Below are 20,702 nucleotides of genomic sequence, written 5' to 3'. Positions count from 1 at the left end.
GGTGGATTGGGAAAGGCTTCTTGTAGAAAATGGGATTTTTGCTGAGACTGAAAGAATCTAAGGAATCCTGGAAGCAGAGATAAAGAGGAAGAGAATTCTAGGCATGGGAGGTAACCAGGGAAAATCTAGATAGAGTCCAGAGATGGAGTGCTAGGTGTGAGGAATAGCACAAAGGACAGTATCACTGGATTGTAGAATATCTGGAGAGGAATGAGGTATAAAAGGCCTGGAAAGGTGAGTCAAGGGGGTCAAATTACGAAGGGCTTTGGAAGCTAAAGAGAATTTTAGATTTGATCCTGGAGGTAAGAGGGAGCCCCTAGAGTAGATTGAATTGATAGGTGACAGTCAGATGTGGGCTTTAGGAAGATCAGTTTGACAGCTGGGCGGGAGTGGGGAGAAACTTGAGGAAGGAAGTCCAACAAGTTGGCTATTGCAGTAGTCCCAGGTGTATGGTTATGAGGTCTTACACTAGGGTGGTAACAGCGTTGGAGCAGAGAAGGGGGCAAATAGATGAGATGTTTGAAGGAAAAATAGACAGGACAAAGGGGCAAGATTGTATAACAATCCAGCCAAGGAAGCTGAGGAGTGATCATATCTACAAAGAGACCAGTGTCACAGAACCCCAGAGAAAATAGTCAACAGTGACAAATGCAGAGAGGTCAAGAAATGAGAACTGAGGAGACAGCAGAGTTGACAAAATGGATAACTTTATAGAAAGCAGTTTCAAGTTGAGCAAGGTAAGGAGCCAGCAATACCACTGCTAGTCATATCCCAAAGCCATCCCGGCAAAGAGAAAAAGACCTATTTGTACAAAAATATTTATAGCAGCTCTTTTTGTGGTGGCTAAGAATTGGAAATCAAAGGAATGCTCATCAATTGGGGAATGACTAAACAAGCTGTGGTATATGATGGTGATAGATTATTGTGCTATATGAAATGACAAGCAGAATGATTTCAGAAAGGCCTGGAAAGATTTGTATGAACTGATGTATAGTGAAGTAAGCAGAACCAAGAGAACATTGTGCACAGAGACAGCAATACTGTTTGATGAAGAACTGTGAATGATGTAATTATTCTCAACTATACAGTGATCCAAGATAATCCCAAAGGATTATTGATGAAACATACTCTCCACTTCCAAAGAAAGAATTGGTATTTATTGAACACATACTGAAGCATGCTATTTTTCATTTTTATTTTTTTCTTTTATTCAAGTTTTCTTGTACAAAGTGACTAATATGGTAATGTTTTACATAATTGCACATGTATAACCCATATCTGATTGCTTACTGCCTCAGGGAAGGGGGAGAGGAAGGAGGGATAAAAATTGGAACTCGTAACTATAAATAAAAATGTTTATTATTGGGGAAAAGGAAAAATGGAAGAATGGAAAGATGATTAAAAATTTTTCAGTGGGAAAAAACCCCAAACAGTCCCTGCTTTCAAAGAGCTCACATTCTAGTGGAGGAAATAGGCAAACAACTATGTGCAAAGATGTTCTATGTAGGATAAATTGAAAATAATCAACAGGGGGAAGACACTAGCATTAAAGGGGATCAGGAAGGGCTTCTTCTAGAAGGTAGGATTTTAGGTGGAACTTAAAGGAAGTTAGGAGACACCTCCCCCCTCCCCCACTTCCCAGCACCCCACAAAAGCCAGGCATGGGGAGCAAACATTGAAAATGCTCAGATTCAAGAGATGGAGTGTCTTGTTTGAGGAACAGCAAGGATACTAGTAGATCACAGAGTATTCAGGTGGGGGCAGGGCCAGACAGAGGGTGGGAGTGAGAGTGGGGAGTTAGGTGTAAGAAAAATGGAAAGGACAAAAGGACAAGGTTATGAAGGACTTTAAAAGCTTTCTAAGATAACCTTTTCTGTTCTCCCTATACAGCACTCAGGAGTGCTGTCCCCTATACTAATTCCTGCCATTCCTCTGGGCCTTTAAGGGGCATTGAAAATCCCAGCATATATCTAAGGCTTTCTGAATCCCTTGGGATTTTCTCAGAGAGGCCCTCTGTTCTTTCTACTTCTGAGCATAGCTGAAGTAGGTATGTGGGGGTTGCATAGCCTTGCTTTCAGGTAGCCATTTGGCTTTAGTCTCCTTTATTAGTATTTTGAAGTCATGCATAATTGATCACTGCTTTAAACAGTCTTAATATTTTCAAAATTGTTTTACCATTACATTATTGTAAGCATTGTGAATTTTTTTTTAACTTGCATTTTGGTTTTTTATTGCATTACTTGTACTTTCCATAACTTTTCCCCCCTCTCAAAAAAAAAAAAAGTTCTCCTTTGTCAGAAGTATGGTAAGGGGCGGCTAGGTGGCGCAGTGGATAAAGCACCTGCCCTGGAGTCAGGAGTACTTGAGTTCAAATCCAGCCTCAGACACTTAACACTTACTAGCTGTGTGACCCTGGGCAAGTCACTTAACCCCAATTGCCTCACTAAAAAAAAAAAAAGAAAGAAAAAGAAGTATGGTAAAACAAAACAGATCTACATGTTGACCTTTTGTGAAAATGTCTGTCTCATTCTGCCTTCTTTCATGATTCATCTTCATTTTCTGGAGCCCTGGTTGGTGATTTCATTGATCATAGTTCTTGCATCTTTCATGTTGTTGTCCTGTCATCATATAACTTGTTCTCCTGATTCTGTTCACTTCACACTGCATTAGTTCATACAAATCCTATCAGGTTTCTGATTCCATTCCTTTAATCATTTTTTACAATAATATGCCCTTAAGTTTATATACCATAATTTATATAGCTGTTTTATAATTTATTGTGACAACCCTTTTAATTTCTAGGGGTTGATCCCAAAAAGTGCTGCTATGAATATTTGTTGTTCGCAAAGGTTCTTTCCTTCTGTCTTAGATTTCTTTGGGATAAATACCTAGTATACACAGTTCAGTGACTTTTCAGATAGAGTTCCAAATTGTCTTCCAGAGTGACTTTACCAGTTCACTGCCACAATAGTGCGTTGTTCTGTCTCTAATCCTGTAGGCCCTTCAGCAATTATCATTTTCCTTTTTTGTCACAAAATGTGAAGCAATTTAACTTCCTGAAATCAAAGCTTAATACTAATGAGCCCATGGCTAACCCAACTTGGATTCAGGCTTTTAAAATTAATCTATTTAACCCTTTTCCTTCTACTGTCTATATTTGTGTGACAGTATAATTGTAAGTGGACAGCAGGGAACATAATTTAACATAAAACAACCCTCTTATTTAGCTTTCTGGTATAATGGATGAATATTCAGAAAGTAATATTTTACATTTTAATAGCACCTTATGATTTATAGAGCGCTTCTAAATATACTATACTCCTTTGAGCCTTAATATCAGTTCTGTGAGCTATATCATATAGGTATATTGGTCTGATTTTATAGAAAGGGAGAAGTTACCTGATCACTCTGATAAATAAGTAGAAGAGGTAGAAATGAAAATTAGGTGTTTTCTGACCTTAATCATATTGTGCTTTTTCCATTATACCACAGGAAATCCCAGTTGATTTAGTATTCTATTCTGTTGTAAAGTTTTGTAGTTCAGTAAAAAACTTTTGCTGTATGAGTACTATGTTTTTTGCGGGGGATGGGGGTGGGGTGGGGCAGTGAGGGTTAAGTGACTTGCCCATGGTCACACAGCTAGTAAGTGTCAAGTGTCTGAGGTCAGATTTGAACTCAGGTCCTCCTGAATCTAGGGCCGGTGTTTTATCCCCTGTGCCACCTAGCTGCCCCAAATTATATCTTCAACGTTAATAGGTTCTTGTTACAAATGTAAACTATCTTGGATTTTAAAAAATAAAATTAAAAGGGTATAATTAAATGCAAGTAATTAAGGGGATTAATTCAATGTAAAAGCAAAAGGTAACACCAGATAATTCATCTGGAAAAAAAAAGATCAGGAGTTTGAGTGGAATTCTAGCTCAGTCTGTTTCAACAGTGTAATTTAGTAGCCAAAAAAGTTAATTTGATTATGAACTTTAAGAGAGGCAAGCTGGGGGCAGCTAGGTGGCGCAGTGGATAAAGCACCAGCCCTGGATTCAGGAGGACCTGAGTTCAAATTTGACCTCAGACACGCAACACTTAACTAGTTGTGTGACCTTGGGCAAGTCACTTAACCCCAATTGCCTCACCAAAAAAAAAAAAAAACAACCAAAAAATAAAATAAAAAAGAGAGGCAAGCTGGCATATCATCCACATCTTAAGGAGATAGTTTTACTGTTTGTCAGATCATATCTAAAATTTGGTTTTTGTAGGCAAAACCCTAGGAGCCAGAGAGAGAAGACAAACTTTGTAGCTTTTCAGTTGACCTATCAATAAGCTAGTTAATGGGGGCAGCTAGGTGGCACAGTGGATAAAGCACTGACCCTGGATTCAGGAGTACTTGAGTTCAAATCCGGCCTCAGACACTTGACACTTACCAGCTGTGTGACCCTGGGCAAGTCACTTAACCCCCATTGCCCCCCCCCCAAAAGGAATAAGCTAGTTAATGCTTTCAAAATAAGTTTTATTTGAAGCCTTTTCAAAATAACCCCTCCTAGCCAGACACTCCACTTTTTGTTTGTTTGTTGGTTTGTTTTTTGCAGGGCAATGGGGGTTAAGTGACTTGCCCAGGGTCACACAGCTAGTAAGTGTCAAGTGTCTGAGGCCGGATTTGAACTCAGGTACTCCTGAATCCAGGGCCGGTGCTTTATCCACTGTACCACCTAGCCGCCCCTGACACTCCACTTTTTAAAGTAAAATTTCCAAATCACAGACCTCTTGAGTCTGGCCATTTGATCAAAATTCTCAGTTTTATTTTATATACATTTTTATTGATATCTTATTTTTATATGTCCTACATTTTCCCCTGTATGCCTCCCATACCCTTCCCAGAGAGCCATCCCATATAAAATACTTTTTAAAGACAGCTAAACGAAAAAGGAAGAACAATTAGCAAAACTAATCAATATGTTGGAAAAAAGTGGACAATATATGTAATACTCCATACTAGTAGACTCTGCAAAGGAGTGGATGTAGGTATTTTCTCATACCCCTTTTTGGGGTAAGGGAGAGAGGTTATACTTATTCTTCTTTAATTTGGCAACATTCCTTTTTTATTTTGTGGTAGTTCTTCCTATTACATTGTGTATGTTGTTTTCTTGGCTCTGCTCTTATTTCACTATGTGTCAGTTTATAAAAGTCTTTCTGTGCTTCTCTGCATTCATATTAATTTCTTACAGCACAGTAATATTTGATTATGTTCATGTTACCACACTTTACCTATTTCCCAAATGATGACCATCTGTTTTGTTTCCATCTCTTTGCTACCACAAAAAAGTCTTTACATATTTGATATCCATTCATCCATGCCAAATGTGTGTGACTCTGTGTGTGTGTGTATATCTATATCTATCTATGTGCCTTTATTTTTTATCATTGACCTCATGACTGTTGTTTTTGAGTTGTTTTTCAGTCATATCCAACTCTTTGTGATCCCATTTGGGGTTTTCTTGGCAAAGATACTAGAATGGTTTGCCAATTCTTCCTCTACATCATTTTACAGATGAGGAAACTGAGGCAAATAGGGTTTAGTGATTTTGTTCAGGGTCACACAGCTAATACATGTCTGAGGCCAACACTCTTATTCACTGAGCTGCCTAGTTTCCAGTTGATTATCATTAAACTATTGCTGTTACTGTGTACAGTGTTTTTCTGAGTCAGCTCACTTAACTTTATATCAGTTCATATAAGTCCTTCCAGGTTTTTCTGAAACTATCCTGCTCATCATTTCCTATGCCACAGTGTAGTATTCCATTACTATCATTTACAATGCCTAGTTTTTGTGCTGTGTCTACCTCAAAAACATTTCTCTTCTTCATCCCCTTCTTAATACTTACACAGCTACCACCTTAGTTTGGACCTTCATCCCATCTGCTTGTTTGTCTGTACTGGTCCTGGCTTTACTGTTGGTCTCCTTTCTAGTTGCCCACAGGCTGATCTTGTGCAGTTTTGGGGAATAAGAATTCACATAATTGGTGAAGCTTATTAGACTTGATTTAGACTTTTGCTGAAATCGGGTATATGGGGGTTGGGTAATCTACGTCTAGTTCAGGCAGCCATCTTGGCTGGAATTCTTTTTTTTTTTCTCACATAAAAGGGTATTGTGTTTTTGTCAAGTATTTTTTGCAACTATTGAAATAATGATGTAATTTTTTTGGTTTTTGGTTTTACTAATATTGAACAAATCTTACATTCCTGCAATAAATCCAAACTGGGTTTAGTATTTATATTCTTTCTAATATGTTATAGCCTCTTTGCTATTATTTTATTCAAACTTTAGATTGGTCTATGCTTTTATTTCTCTGATTTAATCCTCTCCCTGGTTTAGATTTCAGAACCATTTGTCTCATTGACGTTTGGTAGAACTTGGAGAAGTTGGTTCTTTTTTTCCCTTGTTTCTTTTCTGGTATTTATGTAAAATTGGGGCTTTTTGAATGTTTAGGAGAATTTACTGGTAAATCTGTTTGATCCTGTGGTCTTACCCTTTGAGAAATCTTTTATAACTTGTTTCATTTCTTTCTTTTTTTTTTTCCTGAGCTTGCATTATTGAGTGTTTTGTTATGGTACATTTTATATTTTTGTGGGGGGGGTTTTGCGGGGCAATGGGGGTTAAGTGATTTACCCAGGGTCACACAGCTAGTAAGTGTCAAGTGTCTGAGGCCCTATTTGAACTCAGGTACTCCTGAATCCAGGACCAGTGCTTTATCTACTGCGCAACCTAGCTGCCCCCACATTTTATATTTTTTATAAATATGCATCCATTTTATTTAAGTTATCAATTTTTTTGGCACCTAATTGGACAAAATAATTTCTAATATTTCCTTTATTTCCTCTTTATTGTAGATTTTTTAACTTTTTAGAGATTAGCAATGTGGTTTTCTTTTTTTTCTTTACTAGATTAGGTAATGGTTTGTCTGTAGAAAAACCTGCTCTAGTATTATTTAATCAATAGGGTTTTGTTTTTTTTTGTTTTCAGTTCTCTCCCTAATTTGATTTTTAGAATTCTGTTTTTGTGTTTAGTTGGAACTTTTCCATATGTAGCTTTTTCTAGTGTATCCCTCTCTCCCTCCTTTTTTCTCTGGTCTTTCAAAACAAAGGACATAAAACCATGCTTAGGCCCTTTTTTGATCTTTTTTAATTCATTCTGTGACCTTTGAAGACAGTAACATTCTGAAGATACAGTTTTCTCCACCATTAGAATATAAATACTTAAGTACTTCCTTTTCCAACCTCTTGAATTTACCTTTCTAGGGTCATAGTGTTAATCTATGGTAGAGGTGTTCAATAAGTACTTGTTAATTAAATGATGTTATTTATTCATCTGATGATGTGTTTAGATAACTTGATAATTATTTATGGAAACATCAGTCCAGGACCTTGCTTTTGATATTTTCTATTTTTTCATTTTTAATCCAGGAAGAATTTTGTTGTTGGAGAATGACAGCAACTCTATTTCTTAATTCAAATACTGTTCTGCAGGATTTAAATTCTGCCTACTGGTTCAACTGAGCTAAGCTCTACTTTTCTTGTAAGTTTATAATTATCCTTCATAGTATTGAGAAATAATAGAATTATGATATTGCAGACATGTAATGAATTTGGTAACACGAAAGTACTGACAAATTTTCAACTTGGATTGGTGATCATAATTTATTATAAGAAAATGAAGTATTTCATTATCTATCTATCTATCTATCTATATTAACCCTAAATATGTTGCATGTTTTTCCAGTACTCTAGAAATCGAAAAAACCAAGGAGGTTTTGATGTTTTGTGTGGCACCTTCTGAATTAGCAACCATCATGAATGTACCTAAGGGTGGCCTGGTGTTGTTTTCAGCTAATTCTAATTCATCTTGTATGGAACTTTCAAAGAAAATTGCTGAGTAAGTATGAAATATGCTGCTACTACCTATTCAGCAATAACTTAAACTTAGTGGGTAAACTAGCACTAATATTAACATTCAAATGACTATTAAAGATAAAGTTTTTATAGTTGATCTATTTATTCATGTAATATTTAAATACTATTGACTTTAAAACTTCCACATATTCAAGTTTGGGTAAAACAGGTGTTAGGGATTATTTGTCTGTATTTGGAAAGATTAGTTTCCCTCATGAAAATTGATTTTATAATTTACATTCCAATACAATTTTAGAAAATGTTTCCTCTTATATTTAACTTTATCAGGATTTCTACTATTTGATCTTTTTTTAGATTAAATTTTAATGGCAAGAATGTTGGTTGAGCTTTTTAAAAAATGTTTTTAATTTTCCCTTTTTTATAGGAGACTAGGGGTTGAAATGGGCAAAGTTCAGGTTTACCAGGAACCAAACAGAGGTGAGCAACCATATTATGCTCTTATCCTATTAATTTCTCTGTAACATAGTTGATTGATTCAAATTCCTTTTGACTTTATCATTGTATTGTCCTCTGTATTAACAACTGTTTTGAATGTTTTGACCTAATTGGCAAGTCACTTCATCAAAATGGGGGTAGAAATCTATAAGTGTTTGTTAATCAACTTTCTGTGTTCTTGGCACTATGCTGGGCGTTGGAGATACAAAGACAAAAATGAAATAGGTCTCTGTACTCCCAGGAATTTAAGTTCCCTTGGAGGAGATGTGTACATAAAAATGAGTGTGTATGATGTTTTTTAAACCAAACCAACAATTCCATCCATATATGCACCTACTGGTTAGGTACCTCCTTTACCAATGCAGATCAGCACCTTCTTTGCAATTTATAGTGCGGAATTGCTTAGGGCACCAAGAGGTACTCTATCATGGTATCATAGAATCTTAGGAAGGTTCCTCTAGAAGGTCATTGAGACCTGTCTAATCTCATTTTGCTGGCAAAGAAACAAAATCACCAAGAAGTTAAGTGACTTGCTTAAGGTCCCACAACTAGTAAGTGGTTGGGGCTCTTAACCCAGTTAACTCTAGATTCAGTGCCCTCTCCTCTACATTATGCTGTTTCTCTCACTTCTTTTGTTAGACAAGTGCTTAACTGGTCAGTTTGGTTTGAAAACAACAAACATCCAACTGATTGAATTGAACTGTCAATTTAGTGAAAATGCTTGAATCAGCTGTTCATTTAGAGAGTTTTAGTTGGTTATATTATTTTTTGTTTGTTTTTAAACCATTGCCACATAAGTATTATGAAAACATTAACAAAATTATTATTAATATAGTGGCAAGATTTGCAGTCAGGACCTGGATTTGAATCTCAGCTCTGATATTTATTACTTTTGTGACCTTGGGCAAGTCACTTAATTTTTCTGTGCCCTGGTTTCCTTATGTCAAAAATAGGACTGGGGCTAGAAAAATCTCAGAGCTCGTAATAATTTAATTTCCTTTCATTTTTATTTGGTAATTGTTGGGAAGAGTCCTTGAAAGTTTTTTTGTTTTTTTTTTTAAGCAGGAACTGACTTGATTAGGAGGATTATTATGTGGCTAATTTGAACCTCACAATAATCCTGTGAGGTAGCTAATTTTCTCCCTTTACAGATGAGGAAACTGAATCTTCAGTGATTTGCACGTGGGTAAATCAACTACTATTATTTTTAGCTAGATTTATGAAGACAGACACAGCTATTAAGCTGGAGTTGGGATTTGAAATTATTCCTTCCTGACCTCCAAGACTAGCACTTTGTTTCAGGTGCAACATGAGACAGAAAGTAGGCAGTCCTCTTTAGAGCCTTTGTCATAGTCCAGGTCTGAGATTAGTAAGGGCCTAATTTAAAATACTGAAAGTAGAAGTGCATGATTTCCCCCTTCCTGCCTCATTTTGTGTATCATCTCTCCCCTTTAGATCATAAGCTTGTTGAGGTGTTGAAGGCAGGGACTCTTTTTCTTTTTATTGTATCTCGGGCAGCTAGGTGGCACAGTGGATAAAGCACCGGCCCTGGATTCAGGAGGACCTAAGTTCAAATCTGGCCTGAGACACTTGATACTTATTAGCTGTGTGACCCTGGGCAAGTCACTTAACCCTCATTGCTCTGTAAAACCAACCAACCAAAAAAAAAGGATCAACTCTTTTTATTGTATCCCTAGCTCTTAGCACAGTGCCTGGCACTTTGTAGGTGCTTAGTAAATGTTTATTGAATTGGAAACCAAAGTAGAGTTGGGATATTTCAGAGCAAGCATATACAGGACTTGGTAACTAAGTGCTTATTAGTTAGGGAAAGGGAGGTGGCACAAGATGAGGTTTTAAGACTGGTGACTAGGAAATGGCTTATAAAATCTTGATTGCATTCTTATACTTAAACTTACAAGAGAAACAAAAGTTAAAAGGACCTGACTGCCTCTTTAAAAATAGTTTTATCAGGGCACCTAGGTGGTGCAGTGGATAAGCACCAGCCCTAGATTCAGGAGGACCTGAGTTCAAATCCAGCCTCAGACACTTGACACTAGCTGTGTGACCCTGGGCAAGTCACTTAACCCTTATTGCCTTGCAAAAAAAAACCAAAACAAAAACCAAAAATAGTTTTATCACTAAAACATCCTCAGTCAAGTGGGTAAACAAAATAATAATCATAAGAAAGCCGTAAACTCCAAAGAATTGTTTTCTAAAAAATATTTATAGATTAAAAAATATTTGTTTATCTCCTATTTTCACCTGGCCTTAGACTTTTTTTGCAATTTTCTGTCTAATTAATATGTCTATTCTAATTGCTTCTTTGTTCTTCATTCCTTCATATTAGGTTTTTCTTTGTATGTTTCGTATTTGTTGCTTTGTGACACAGTGATATACATAATTTAACCATATCTTAATAAGTAAGACTTAAAGCCTGCTTGCAATTTTTTTATGATTACAAATCTATCCACAATGAATATTACTTTTTTTATTCAGACCTGTTATTTCATTGGTATAGGGGAACCCTCAGTGTGGAATTTGCTCCCATTGATGCAAATCACCCATGCAGTAATTTATAGTCTTAGAGAATTGTCTGGAACACTGAGAAAGGGAAGGGAATAAACATTTTATGTTGTTGTTCAGTCGTTTTTTTCAGTCATATCCACCTGTGACCTCGTTTAGGGTTTTCTCAGCAGAGATACTGGAGTGGTTTGTCATTTTCTTCTCCATTTCATTTTACAGATGGGGAAACCGAGGCAGACAGGGTTAGGTGACTTGCCCAAGGTCACACAGTGTAGTAAGTGTCTGAGGCCAGATTTGAATTCAGGAAGATAGTCTTCCTGACTTCAGAGCTAACTCTATCCACTGCACTACCTAGCTTCCCCAAGCATTTATATAGCGTCTACTTGTGTGCCAGGCACTATGCTAAGTGCAAATAATATCTCATTTGATACTCAAAACAACCCTTCGAGGTAAGGATTATTCCCATTTTGTAGTTGAAAAGACAGGCAAAAAGAGGTTGTGACTGGTCCAGGGTCCCGCAGCCAAGTGTTGAGGATGGATTTGAATTCCAGTATTCCTGAACCCAGGCCCAGTGCTCCGTTCTTTGTACCACCTAGCTTTCCTGTGGTGACTTGCTTATGGTGACAAAGTCAGTATGTTTTAGAGACAGAATTTGAATCTAAATAGTTTTGATTTAAAGGCCAGTTCTATATCATGCTTCCTTTTACTTTTGTATATAGAATTCTTTTTCTAAGTAAAATCCTTAATTTATAGCTGTGGCATTGCTTTATTAATAGGTATGCTCAGTTTTATAGTTCCTGTTATGCCATACTGCCTTCCATAAGATTATATCAATTCATAATGTTACCAATAGTATATTGGAGTTTGTGTTTTTCCCCCCACAACTCGTAATAGCATTGAATTTTATGATTTTTTAATTTGTCATTTTCTTAGGCATAATTAATGTGTTAACCTTGAAATTGTTTTAGTTTGTATTTGTTTGAATGTATCCTAGTTTCTGTCTTGGGTCCTCCTTACTCTCTTGGATGTCCAATAGTCATTGTTTTAGAAACAAATCTTTTTTGCTATTTGTATATTTGTTGATGATTGTTTAGTTCATAATAAACAAGAAAAAAATTTAAAAGGCAGCCTGAAGCTAACCTGTTCTTCAGGAACATCAGTTTGGCAGCAGTGTGGAGGATGGATTGGAGAGGGAAAACTAGAAGGTAGGAAACCAATCAGAAAGCTCTTTCAGGAAGCTATTGGCAATATTCCAGGTGAATGTTGTTGAGGTCTCTTAGAATCACTACTTTGCTTCATGGCACAACACTTCTTACCTCTTACAGAATATGTCCTGCTCCCCAACCCCCAAATGTTTATTCCTCTCCTCCTATAAATTAGTTTGCATTTTGTATGTAGCATTATCAGTTTTATGTTCTCTCTCCCTAGTAGACTGTAAGATCATTAAAAGCAAGGATTATTTTTTGTCCTGTATCTCTGGCATCTAGCACAGACCACCTGGGGCTTGAAAATTGCTTATTTAGTGAATAAATATATTTAAACAAATTTGGGGGTTATTAATAATTTGTATAACATAGTAACATTGATAACACTTTGGGAAAGTTTTTACATCCTGCAGAGTTTCTGCCTTTTTCTGGCTAGATCATCATGATGTAATTAAATATTCAGGGATATTTTAGGAGAAGGGTCCCATGTTTGAAGAGGAATTTCATGATCCCCTTTCTCAGAAGTGAAGAATCTTCTAAGATGAACATGAGTAAATAACTATAAGCCTGTAAATCATTTATTATACTTATAATTTCTTTATTGTATAATAGAGACTCATCCTGAGACTATTTTTTTTGAGACTGTATTTTTTAAAATGGTATTAACTATATATATTTTTAAAATTAGAAACAAGAGTTCAAATTCAAGAATCTGTCAGAGGAAAAGATGTTTTTATCATCCAAACGGTTTCGAAGTGAGTAATGATTGGCATACATATTTTAGTTACTACTTTGTTTAGTGTTGTATAGTAATACTATAATAATAAGATTTGTGTCTTAGAGGAATTATGATTTCTGTTTTAAGAAATGGGGGAAAGACACTATTGTTTATTGGTGACACATTGAATTAAAAGGTTACACACATTTTATTGAATTTTGTATAATTTTATGTAAATGTCTGCTTTTCAATTTTCAGTTTGGCATTAATTGGTTAAGGTATTTGGGGTAGTACTTACTAATTATAATGTAGCTCACTAACATCTCTTAGAATAAATGGAATCTTTCTCATTTAAAACATTCATTTGAATCATGTTTGCCTTTAGCACTGGAAAAAGATTACAAAAGAATATACCAAAGCAGTTTATGTTTCACTGTGTTGCTATTATGCTTGATCCTTTTTTTGGAATTGTTTTATACTATCATCCCAATCATAGTTATGGAAGACTGGCTACAATGTTGGATGTGATCGTTTGACTTTAGAGTTTGGACCTATTATTTTGAAACATTTATATATGATAGTTCATTTAAATCCATTTTTCCTTTTTTGTTGTTCCTCTCTGAATATACATATGTGCATATCATAAAGTGCCTTTTCATATGAATCGTCTTATTCAAAGCAGCGATTTAAAACCCCTTTGTTTATTTATCTGCTGCATATTTGCTTCAAGTTATGAAAATTGGGTGTATATATAATCTACCAAATAGTGTTGAAAGAAGAACTATTTGTATAAAATAGTCTTTATGCCATTTTAGATTATTGTAAATTTTTACATGATTTTACATGTATAGGCATATAGTGAAATCTTTATCCTGGCCTTTTGATCATTGGGATAAAATTTGAGATATTTTTATTATATAGGAATAAAGTTATAGCAGTATCCCTCACTGTAGTCACATCCTTGAAAGAGATTCTTTAAATGTGGCGTGATCCTACCATAAGCATAATATCCTTGGCCTAAGTTTTTCTTCTTTATTTTTGTGGTAATTCAGACCAACAGCCACCCCTTTATGATAGACAAGGGTTTTTAATCTCAGGATAGGATTCAGGGACAAGAAGCAATCCTTAGGTAATGTATATCCTGGAACAGAATTTTTTAGCTTTTGACAGTCTGGTGAAAACTATAGATCCCTTCTCAGGATATTTTAAAATTCAGTGAATTAAATATATGGGGTTACAAGGGAAATTGATTATATTGAAAGAAAGTTATCAAAATATTTATAAAACCAAGTTAATTGACCCCAGGTTAAGAACCCAGGGGTTAGAGAGATTGAAGATTACTGTTTGCTTTTCACTTCCTTGTTCCTAGTCATTGCCACAAAGGCAAGGTACTGAGTTGGTAGTGGCAGTGGGACCCCCTGTGTATTAGACCTTTGCATTTATGTAGCATGTGTGTTGTCATGTTATGTTATGGTTATGTGAAGGTAAGGGCATGTGACAGATGGAATAAAGAAAATAAGCTAATTAAATAAGAGCAACAACATAAAAATAAGAGCCAGGCATCTTTGGAAGAACTGGGATTTTAACTCAAATCTTATGATGCCCAACCTGATGCTTTGTTCGGATGGTTACTTTTTTATCACTACTTAATCCTTTTTTTGTATTTTCCCTTAAATTTAAGTTTGTTCTAATATTCTATTTTTGGCTTTGATTTTATTTTGTTTGAGGTATTAATCCTGAAATCAAAATAACATCTTTGTACCCATAAAATTTTCTTAATATATTCAGTTTCCTTTTCAGTATTTCATGTTATCTTTTGTTCTCTTCTTAACCTAACACTGCTGATATAGCTGTTCTCATCTTTAACTCCTCCTTCTCTGAAAGCTTAGTTTGGGTTTCCTCAAAGATAAGCTGTGTTGCTATAAAGATGACTGTTCCTTATTCTGCAGCATTTTCCCTTATGTTCTTTACTGAATTTGAGCTCTGCTACCTATATTTTTTACCCTGAAACATTCTCCTTTATGTTTTTTAGTTTTTGTTTTATTTGTGGGGCAATGAAGGTTAAGTGACTTGCCCAGGGTCTCACAGCTAGTATGTGTCACATGTCTGAGGTCAGATTTGAATTCAGGTCCTCTTGAATCCAGGGCCAGTGCTTTATCCACTACTCCACCTAGCTGCCCCCTGTTCTTTATGGTTTTTTTGTTGTTGTTTTTGGTTTTGGTTTGCGGGGCAATGGGGGTTAAATGACTTGCCCAGGGTCACACAGCTATTAAGTGTCAAGTGTCTGAGGCCGGATTTCAACTCAGGTACTCTCAGGTACTCCCGAATCCAGGGCCAGTGCTTTATCCACTGAACCACCTAGCTGTCCCTGTTCTTTATGTTTTTAAAAAATTATTGGTATCTTTAAAAAAAAAAATCACTATGGTTTTCTCCAGGATCCCTCCTCCCATTTCTCCAGGCATCTTATAAAGCAAATAGTATTTTTTCTTTTCATTTTCTTTTTTTGCAAGGCAATGAGGGGTTAAGTGACTTGCCCAGGGTCACACAGCTAGTAAGTGTCATGTGTCTGAGGCTGTATTTGAACTCAGGTACTCCTGAATTCAGGGCCGGTGCTTTATCCACTGCACTACCTAGCTGCCCCCAATAGTATTTTTTTAAGACCAAAAAAAAGAGGAAAAATCAGCATAATTGATCAAATACATTGAAAAAGTATGAAAACTTGTACAATGTTTAATGCCTATGGATCTCCCACCTCTTCAAAGGGGAACATCCTCTTGTATCTCTTCTTTTTAGCCATGTTTATTCTTTATTATTTTAAATATATACACACATGTGTGCATATATATATATATACACACACACATACATATGTATATATATAGTTCTTTCCATTTACATATATATAATCATTGTTTATATTGTTTTCTAACTCCGCTTACTTCTCTCTGCTTATTTTCCTCTGCAGCAGTTCATGTAGATGTTTCCACACTCCTTTGTATTCATCACATTCATTTCTTGTAGCCCTATAATATATATTGATGTACCACAGTTTGTTTAGCCATTCTCCAGTCAGTGGGCATCTACTTTGTTTCTAATTCTTTTCAACCCCAAAAGTGCTGCTATAAATATTTTGGTTTATATGGGGACTTTATTCTCATCAGTTACCTTCTTTGTATATAAGCCCAGTAATAGAATCTCTAGGTCTAAGGTTATGGACATTTTAGTCACTTTATTTGCATAATTCCAAATTGCTTTACAAAATGGTTATAGCTCTACCATCAATGCATCAGTGTGTTACAACTTCTTCCAACATTAACTATTTGCATCTTTTGTCATCTTTGCCAAGTTGAAGGGTATTGTGGTAAAATCTCAGGATTGTTTTGATTTGTATTTCTTCTTGTTTGTTTTTTTCTTTTGTTTTGTATTTTTTGAGGGGCAATGGGGGTTAAGTGACTTTCCCAGGGTCACACAGCTAGTGTCAAGTGTCTGAGGTCAGATTTGAACTCAGGTACTCCTGAATCCAGGGCCGGTGCTTTATCCACTGCGCCACCTAGCCGCCCCCTTGTATTTCTTCTTCTTCTTTTTTTTTTTTTAAATGAGGCAATTGGGGTTAAGTGACTTGCCCAGGGTCACACAGCTAGTAAGTGTTAAGTGTCTGAGGCCGGATTTGAACTCAGGTACTCCTGACTCCAGGGCCGGTGCTTTATCCACTGCGCCACCTAGCCGCCCCCGAGAACAATATTTTAAAGATGATAATAATAATAAAGATAACTATAAAAGACTTAGTAACTCTGATCAATACAGTGACCCACTGCAGCTCCAAAAGACTCATAATGTAAAATGCTATCCACCTCCAAATAGAGAACTGATAGACTCAGAGGCCAAATTGAAGTATTTTTTTCTTTTAAAAATTGTTTTCTTGGTTTTTTTCCCTTTGAAAGATGGCTAATGTGTAAATGTTTTGCAGAGCTTTGTATGTATGAGTATCATAATTCTTGCCTTTTCAATGGGTAGTAGAGAGGTTGGAGGGAGAGAGATAAATTTTTTTTTTTTAGTGAGGCAATTGGGGTTAAGTGACTTGCCCAGGGTCACACAACTAGTAAGTGTTAAGTGTCTGAGGCCAGATTTGAACTCAGGTACTCCTGATTCCAGGGCTGGTGCTCTATCCATTGTGCCACCTAGCTGCTCTAGGAGGGAGAGAATTTAGAGCTAAAAATGAATAAAAATAAAAATATACCTCTCCAACCCATATCTGTGAGAGGTATATTATTTGTTTCTCTTTTAATTTTTTCATAGTATGATCTTTAATATTAGCGTCATGTGTTCATTTTGATATATTGTAGAACATACTGTATTGTGTTGATCTAAGCCTAGTGCTTTCCAGTTTTTGTTTCTCTATCTGTTAGAATTTAGGTCCAGAATAATAATTCTTTTAAGCAGTATTTTGCTGGTTATTAATAGATGTTATATTGAATGTAGTTAATTGAGTTTTAACGTACAGATATAAAACTAGAAATCTTTTTATTTCAGGGATGTGAATACAACAGTCATGGAACTCTTGATCATGGTGTATGCTTGTAAAACCTCCTGTGCCAAAAGCATTATTGGAGTGATTCCCTATTTTCCATATAGTAAGCAGTGCAAGATGAGAAAAAGGGGTTCCATTGTCTCTAAATTATTGGCTTCAATGATGTGCAAAGCTGGTAAGACCAATGAATGTTTGGCATTATTCTGGGGGGTTAGTTATCATTTTCTGTTTTTAAAAAATTTTATATGTACTTTATTAAGACAGAACAAAAAATATTGAAATAGTCACAACTAACATTTCAAAGTAATAATAATAAAGGATTTTATTTTTAAAGAAGTAAATAAAATAATACATAACACAAAATTCTTCTGTTTTTCTGGCAACCTTACAAAGCTCTGTGGGTAAAAAAGGAAAGAAAATACATAATGTAATGAAAAAGGCATCTAAAGATAATTCTTTTTAAAATAATTTAAGTGTTCTTTACTTTTTAATTTTGAGTTTGAAATTTTCTCCCCATTCCTTCAGATTTTGCTAGACTTTGGAATTAATTAATCCAGAGCCTTGGTTAGCCAGGCTAATGGATGGCATAACACTTCAGTGGTTTGGCTTTGTTTCACTTCCTTTCTTATGTGTCCCATTTGCAGAAGCTGTTAAATGATATAATAGATAATTTGACTTTTGCCTTTCCCCCTCAAATCAGTGCATTCAGTGAGCATCTACTAACAGTAAAGGAAAGATCAAAGGTTAGACAGAACAGAAACATAATTTCAAAGCATCTTTTTTTTTTAAGTGAGGCAGTTGGGGTTAAGTGACTTGCCCAAGGTCACACAGCTAGTAAGTGTTAAGTGTCTGAGGCTGGATTTGAACTCAGGCACTCCTGACTCCACTGCGCCACCTAGCTGCCTCTTCAAAGCATCTTTTATACTTTCATGTTTTACCTGATTTCTCTTAAACCAGACTGTTTTTCCTTCCATCTGTTTTCTTCTGTTTCTTCTCTCTTTATCCTGCCCCTCCTGAAAAGTCTATTTTACTTCTAACCTCAGCCTCCTTTAATCTGTCTTCCTTTTATCATTCCCCCCCACCACGCCTCCCTATCCCATTTTCTCTTTTGCTTTTTATTTCCCTACTTGGGTAAGTTACATTTCTGTACACAACTGAATATGAATATAATCTTACTTCTTTAAACCAATTCTGATTGAAGTAAGGTTCAAGCATTGCCTGCCAGGGCTGGTGCTTTATCCACCTAGCCGCCCCCAAGCATTAGGTCCATTAGGTCCATGCTGCTTAGTGTTCCTAACTGTAATCCGTGGTTACATGAGTGATTGATTGTGCCTTTTGCCCTCTCCATTCTCTTCCTCATACTGCCTGCCTTCTTTCACTATCCTGTCCTCTCATCCCCATGCTATCTGCCTCTACCCTTTTCACACTTGTCTCGGTACCCTCTGTGCCTAAAATGTGATCGCAGCCCCATTTCCTACTGCCATGTTGGGTTTTCCTGGCAAGTACCTAAAGAACTGGTCATAGAATTTCACAAATTAATCATGAATCCATTTTTATTTTGCTGTTTTTCAATGCATATATTCTTTAAGGGAACACCTGGAATGAGTTTTCTATTTAATAATGGTTAGCAACATTTTTATTTCAGAATTGACCTTTGAAATGATTCTTGTGTAGCTTATTATGAAAACAGGGCAAAGAGGTTGTGTTGATATGGTTATTAGTTATTTTCCTTAATATTGTTTTGGATGTTTTAAGATTTTTTTTTTAATTTAAAAGAAATGTCTAAAAGAAGAAAAGATAGTATACTTTTCTCAATGCTAGGACACCATATATCTGCTTTATTTTTAAAGGTTTGACTCACCTTATCACCATGGATTTACATCAGAAAGAAATACAAGGCTTCTTCAATATTCCTGTTGATAATCTGAGAGCTTCACCATTCTTATTACAATACATTCAAGAAGAGGTAAGGTAGCCTAACCTTCATTATTCTTTCAAAAAAATAATTTCTTTTAAGGTTGAAGGGTAATTTTCACCTTACGGGGGTTATTAAACTCTGCCTGTCAGGAACAAAATATGACATATTGTGGGGAGTACTTTTCTGTTCTAAAGTTTTTTATTAAAATTGACCTTTTTGACCTGGTTTTTTAAAAAAGGCATCCTAGATTTTATACATTTCATTAGCCATTTTATTATTTGCCCATCATTTTTTTTTACTCTTTTTATTTTTGCATGGAATTTTTAGAGTACATGTCTAAGCCTACCATTTTTTACAAATTTCTGATAACAGGTAAAATCATTAAACTCTCAGGAATAGGAAATCTTTTTTCTCTTTAGTGTTAGTAACCCATAAAGAAAATTTAATGTAAACAATTTAGGTTTTTTAATTGTTAGAGAAAAGAATTGTCTTTAAACTTTAATAATAAGGGGGGAAGATAGAATTAATAGAAACATTTTTCTTTATTATTGCCAGCTAGCAGAGAGAAAAGGATATTGGGAGAGAGATAGACGTATAAAGAAAACAAAGATGGAGATGGAAAGATACATGAAAAAAAGAGAAACATATTAAGATCCACTTAAACACATGTCTTTAATAATTCACATTTATATTGTGCTTTAAAGTTTACAAAATAGGGGCAGCTAGGTGGCGCAGTGGATAGAGCACTGGCCTTGGATTCAGAAGGACCTGAGTTCAAATTTGTCCTCAGACACTAGCTGTGTGACCCTGGGCGAGTCACTTAACCCCAATTGCCTCACCAAAAAAAAAATAAAGCTGGGAAAGTGAGTCTGATTCAGTTTTATGTGGTCAAGGTCAGATGTTTGGGGTCAGACAAGTATCAGTACAAGTGAATAAGCATTTATATGTACCTACTATGTTCCATGTACTGTGCTAAGTGCTTTACAGATATTATCTCAGTTGAGATTTATAACAACCCTGTGAAATAGGTGCTTTTATTCTTTTTTTTTTTTTTTAAGTGAGGCACTTGGGGTTAAGTGACTTGCCCAGGGTCACACAGCTAATAAGTGTCAAGTGTCTGAGGCCGGATTTGAACTCAGGTACTCCTGAATCCAGGGTCGGTGCTCTATCCACTGCGCCACCTAGCTGCCCCCAATAGGTGCTTTTATTACCCCCATTTTACAGTTGAGGAAACTGAGGTTAAAAAAAAAAGTTTACAGAATATTTTCTTCACAACTACACTGTGAATTAGTATAATTGTTATCCCTGTTTTATAGATAGATGAGAAATCTGAGGCTTAGAAAGGCTAAGTTATTTGCCCGGGGTTGTTAATACAGCTAGTAAGTGTCAGAGTCAGGACCGGAACACAGATCT

General features: G+C 35.7%; 1 protein-coding gene across 1 annotated transcript in view; it reads left to right on the top strand.

The window, feature by feature from the left end:
- PRPSAP2 (phosphoribosyl pyrophosphate synthetase associated protein 2) overlaps positions 1-20,702 on the top strand; it is a 65,992-nt gene that overhangs the window by 8,545 nt on the left and 36,745 nt on the right. Inside the window, exons 2-7 of the mRNA XM_043972419.1 lie at positions 7,456-7,567; positions 7,772-7,924; positions 8,327-8,379; positions 12,814-12,880; positions 17,374-17,546; positions 19,222-19,337. Coding sequence (XP_043828354.1) covers positions 7,806-7,924; positions 8,327-8,379; positions 12,814-12,880; positions 17,374-17,546; positions 19,222-19,337 — 528 coding nt within the window. The 5' untranslated portion in view covers positions 7,456-7,567; positions 7,772-7,805. The remainder of the gene's footprint in view (positions 1-7,455; positions 7,568-7,771; positions 7,925-8,326; positions 8,380-12,813; positions 12,881-17,373; positions 17,547-19,221; positions 19,338-20,702) is intronic.

Source organism: Dromiciops gliroides, chromosome 1 (genome assembly GCF_019393635.1).
Source record: "Dromiciops gliroides isolate mDroGli1 chromosome 1, mDroGli1.pri, whole genome shotgun sequence".
Taxonomy (NCBI): domain Eukaryota; kingdom Metazoa; phylum Chordata; class Mammalia; order Microbiotheria; family Microbiotheriidae; genus Dromiciops; species Dromiciops gliroides.
The sequence above is the reverse complement of the archived record's forward strand: the minus strand, read 5'-3'. Positions and strand labels throughout refer to the sequence as shown.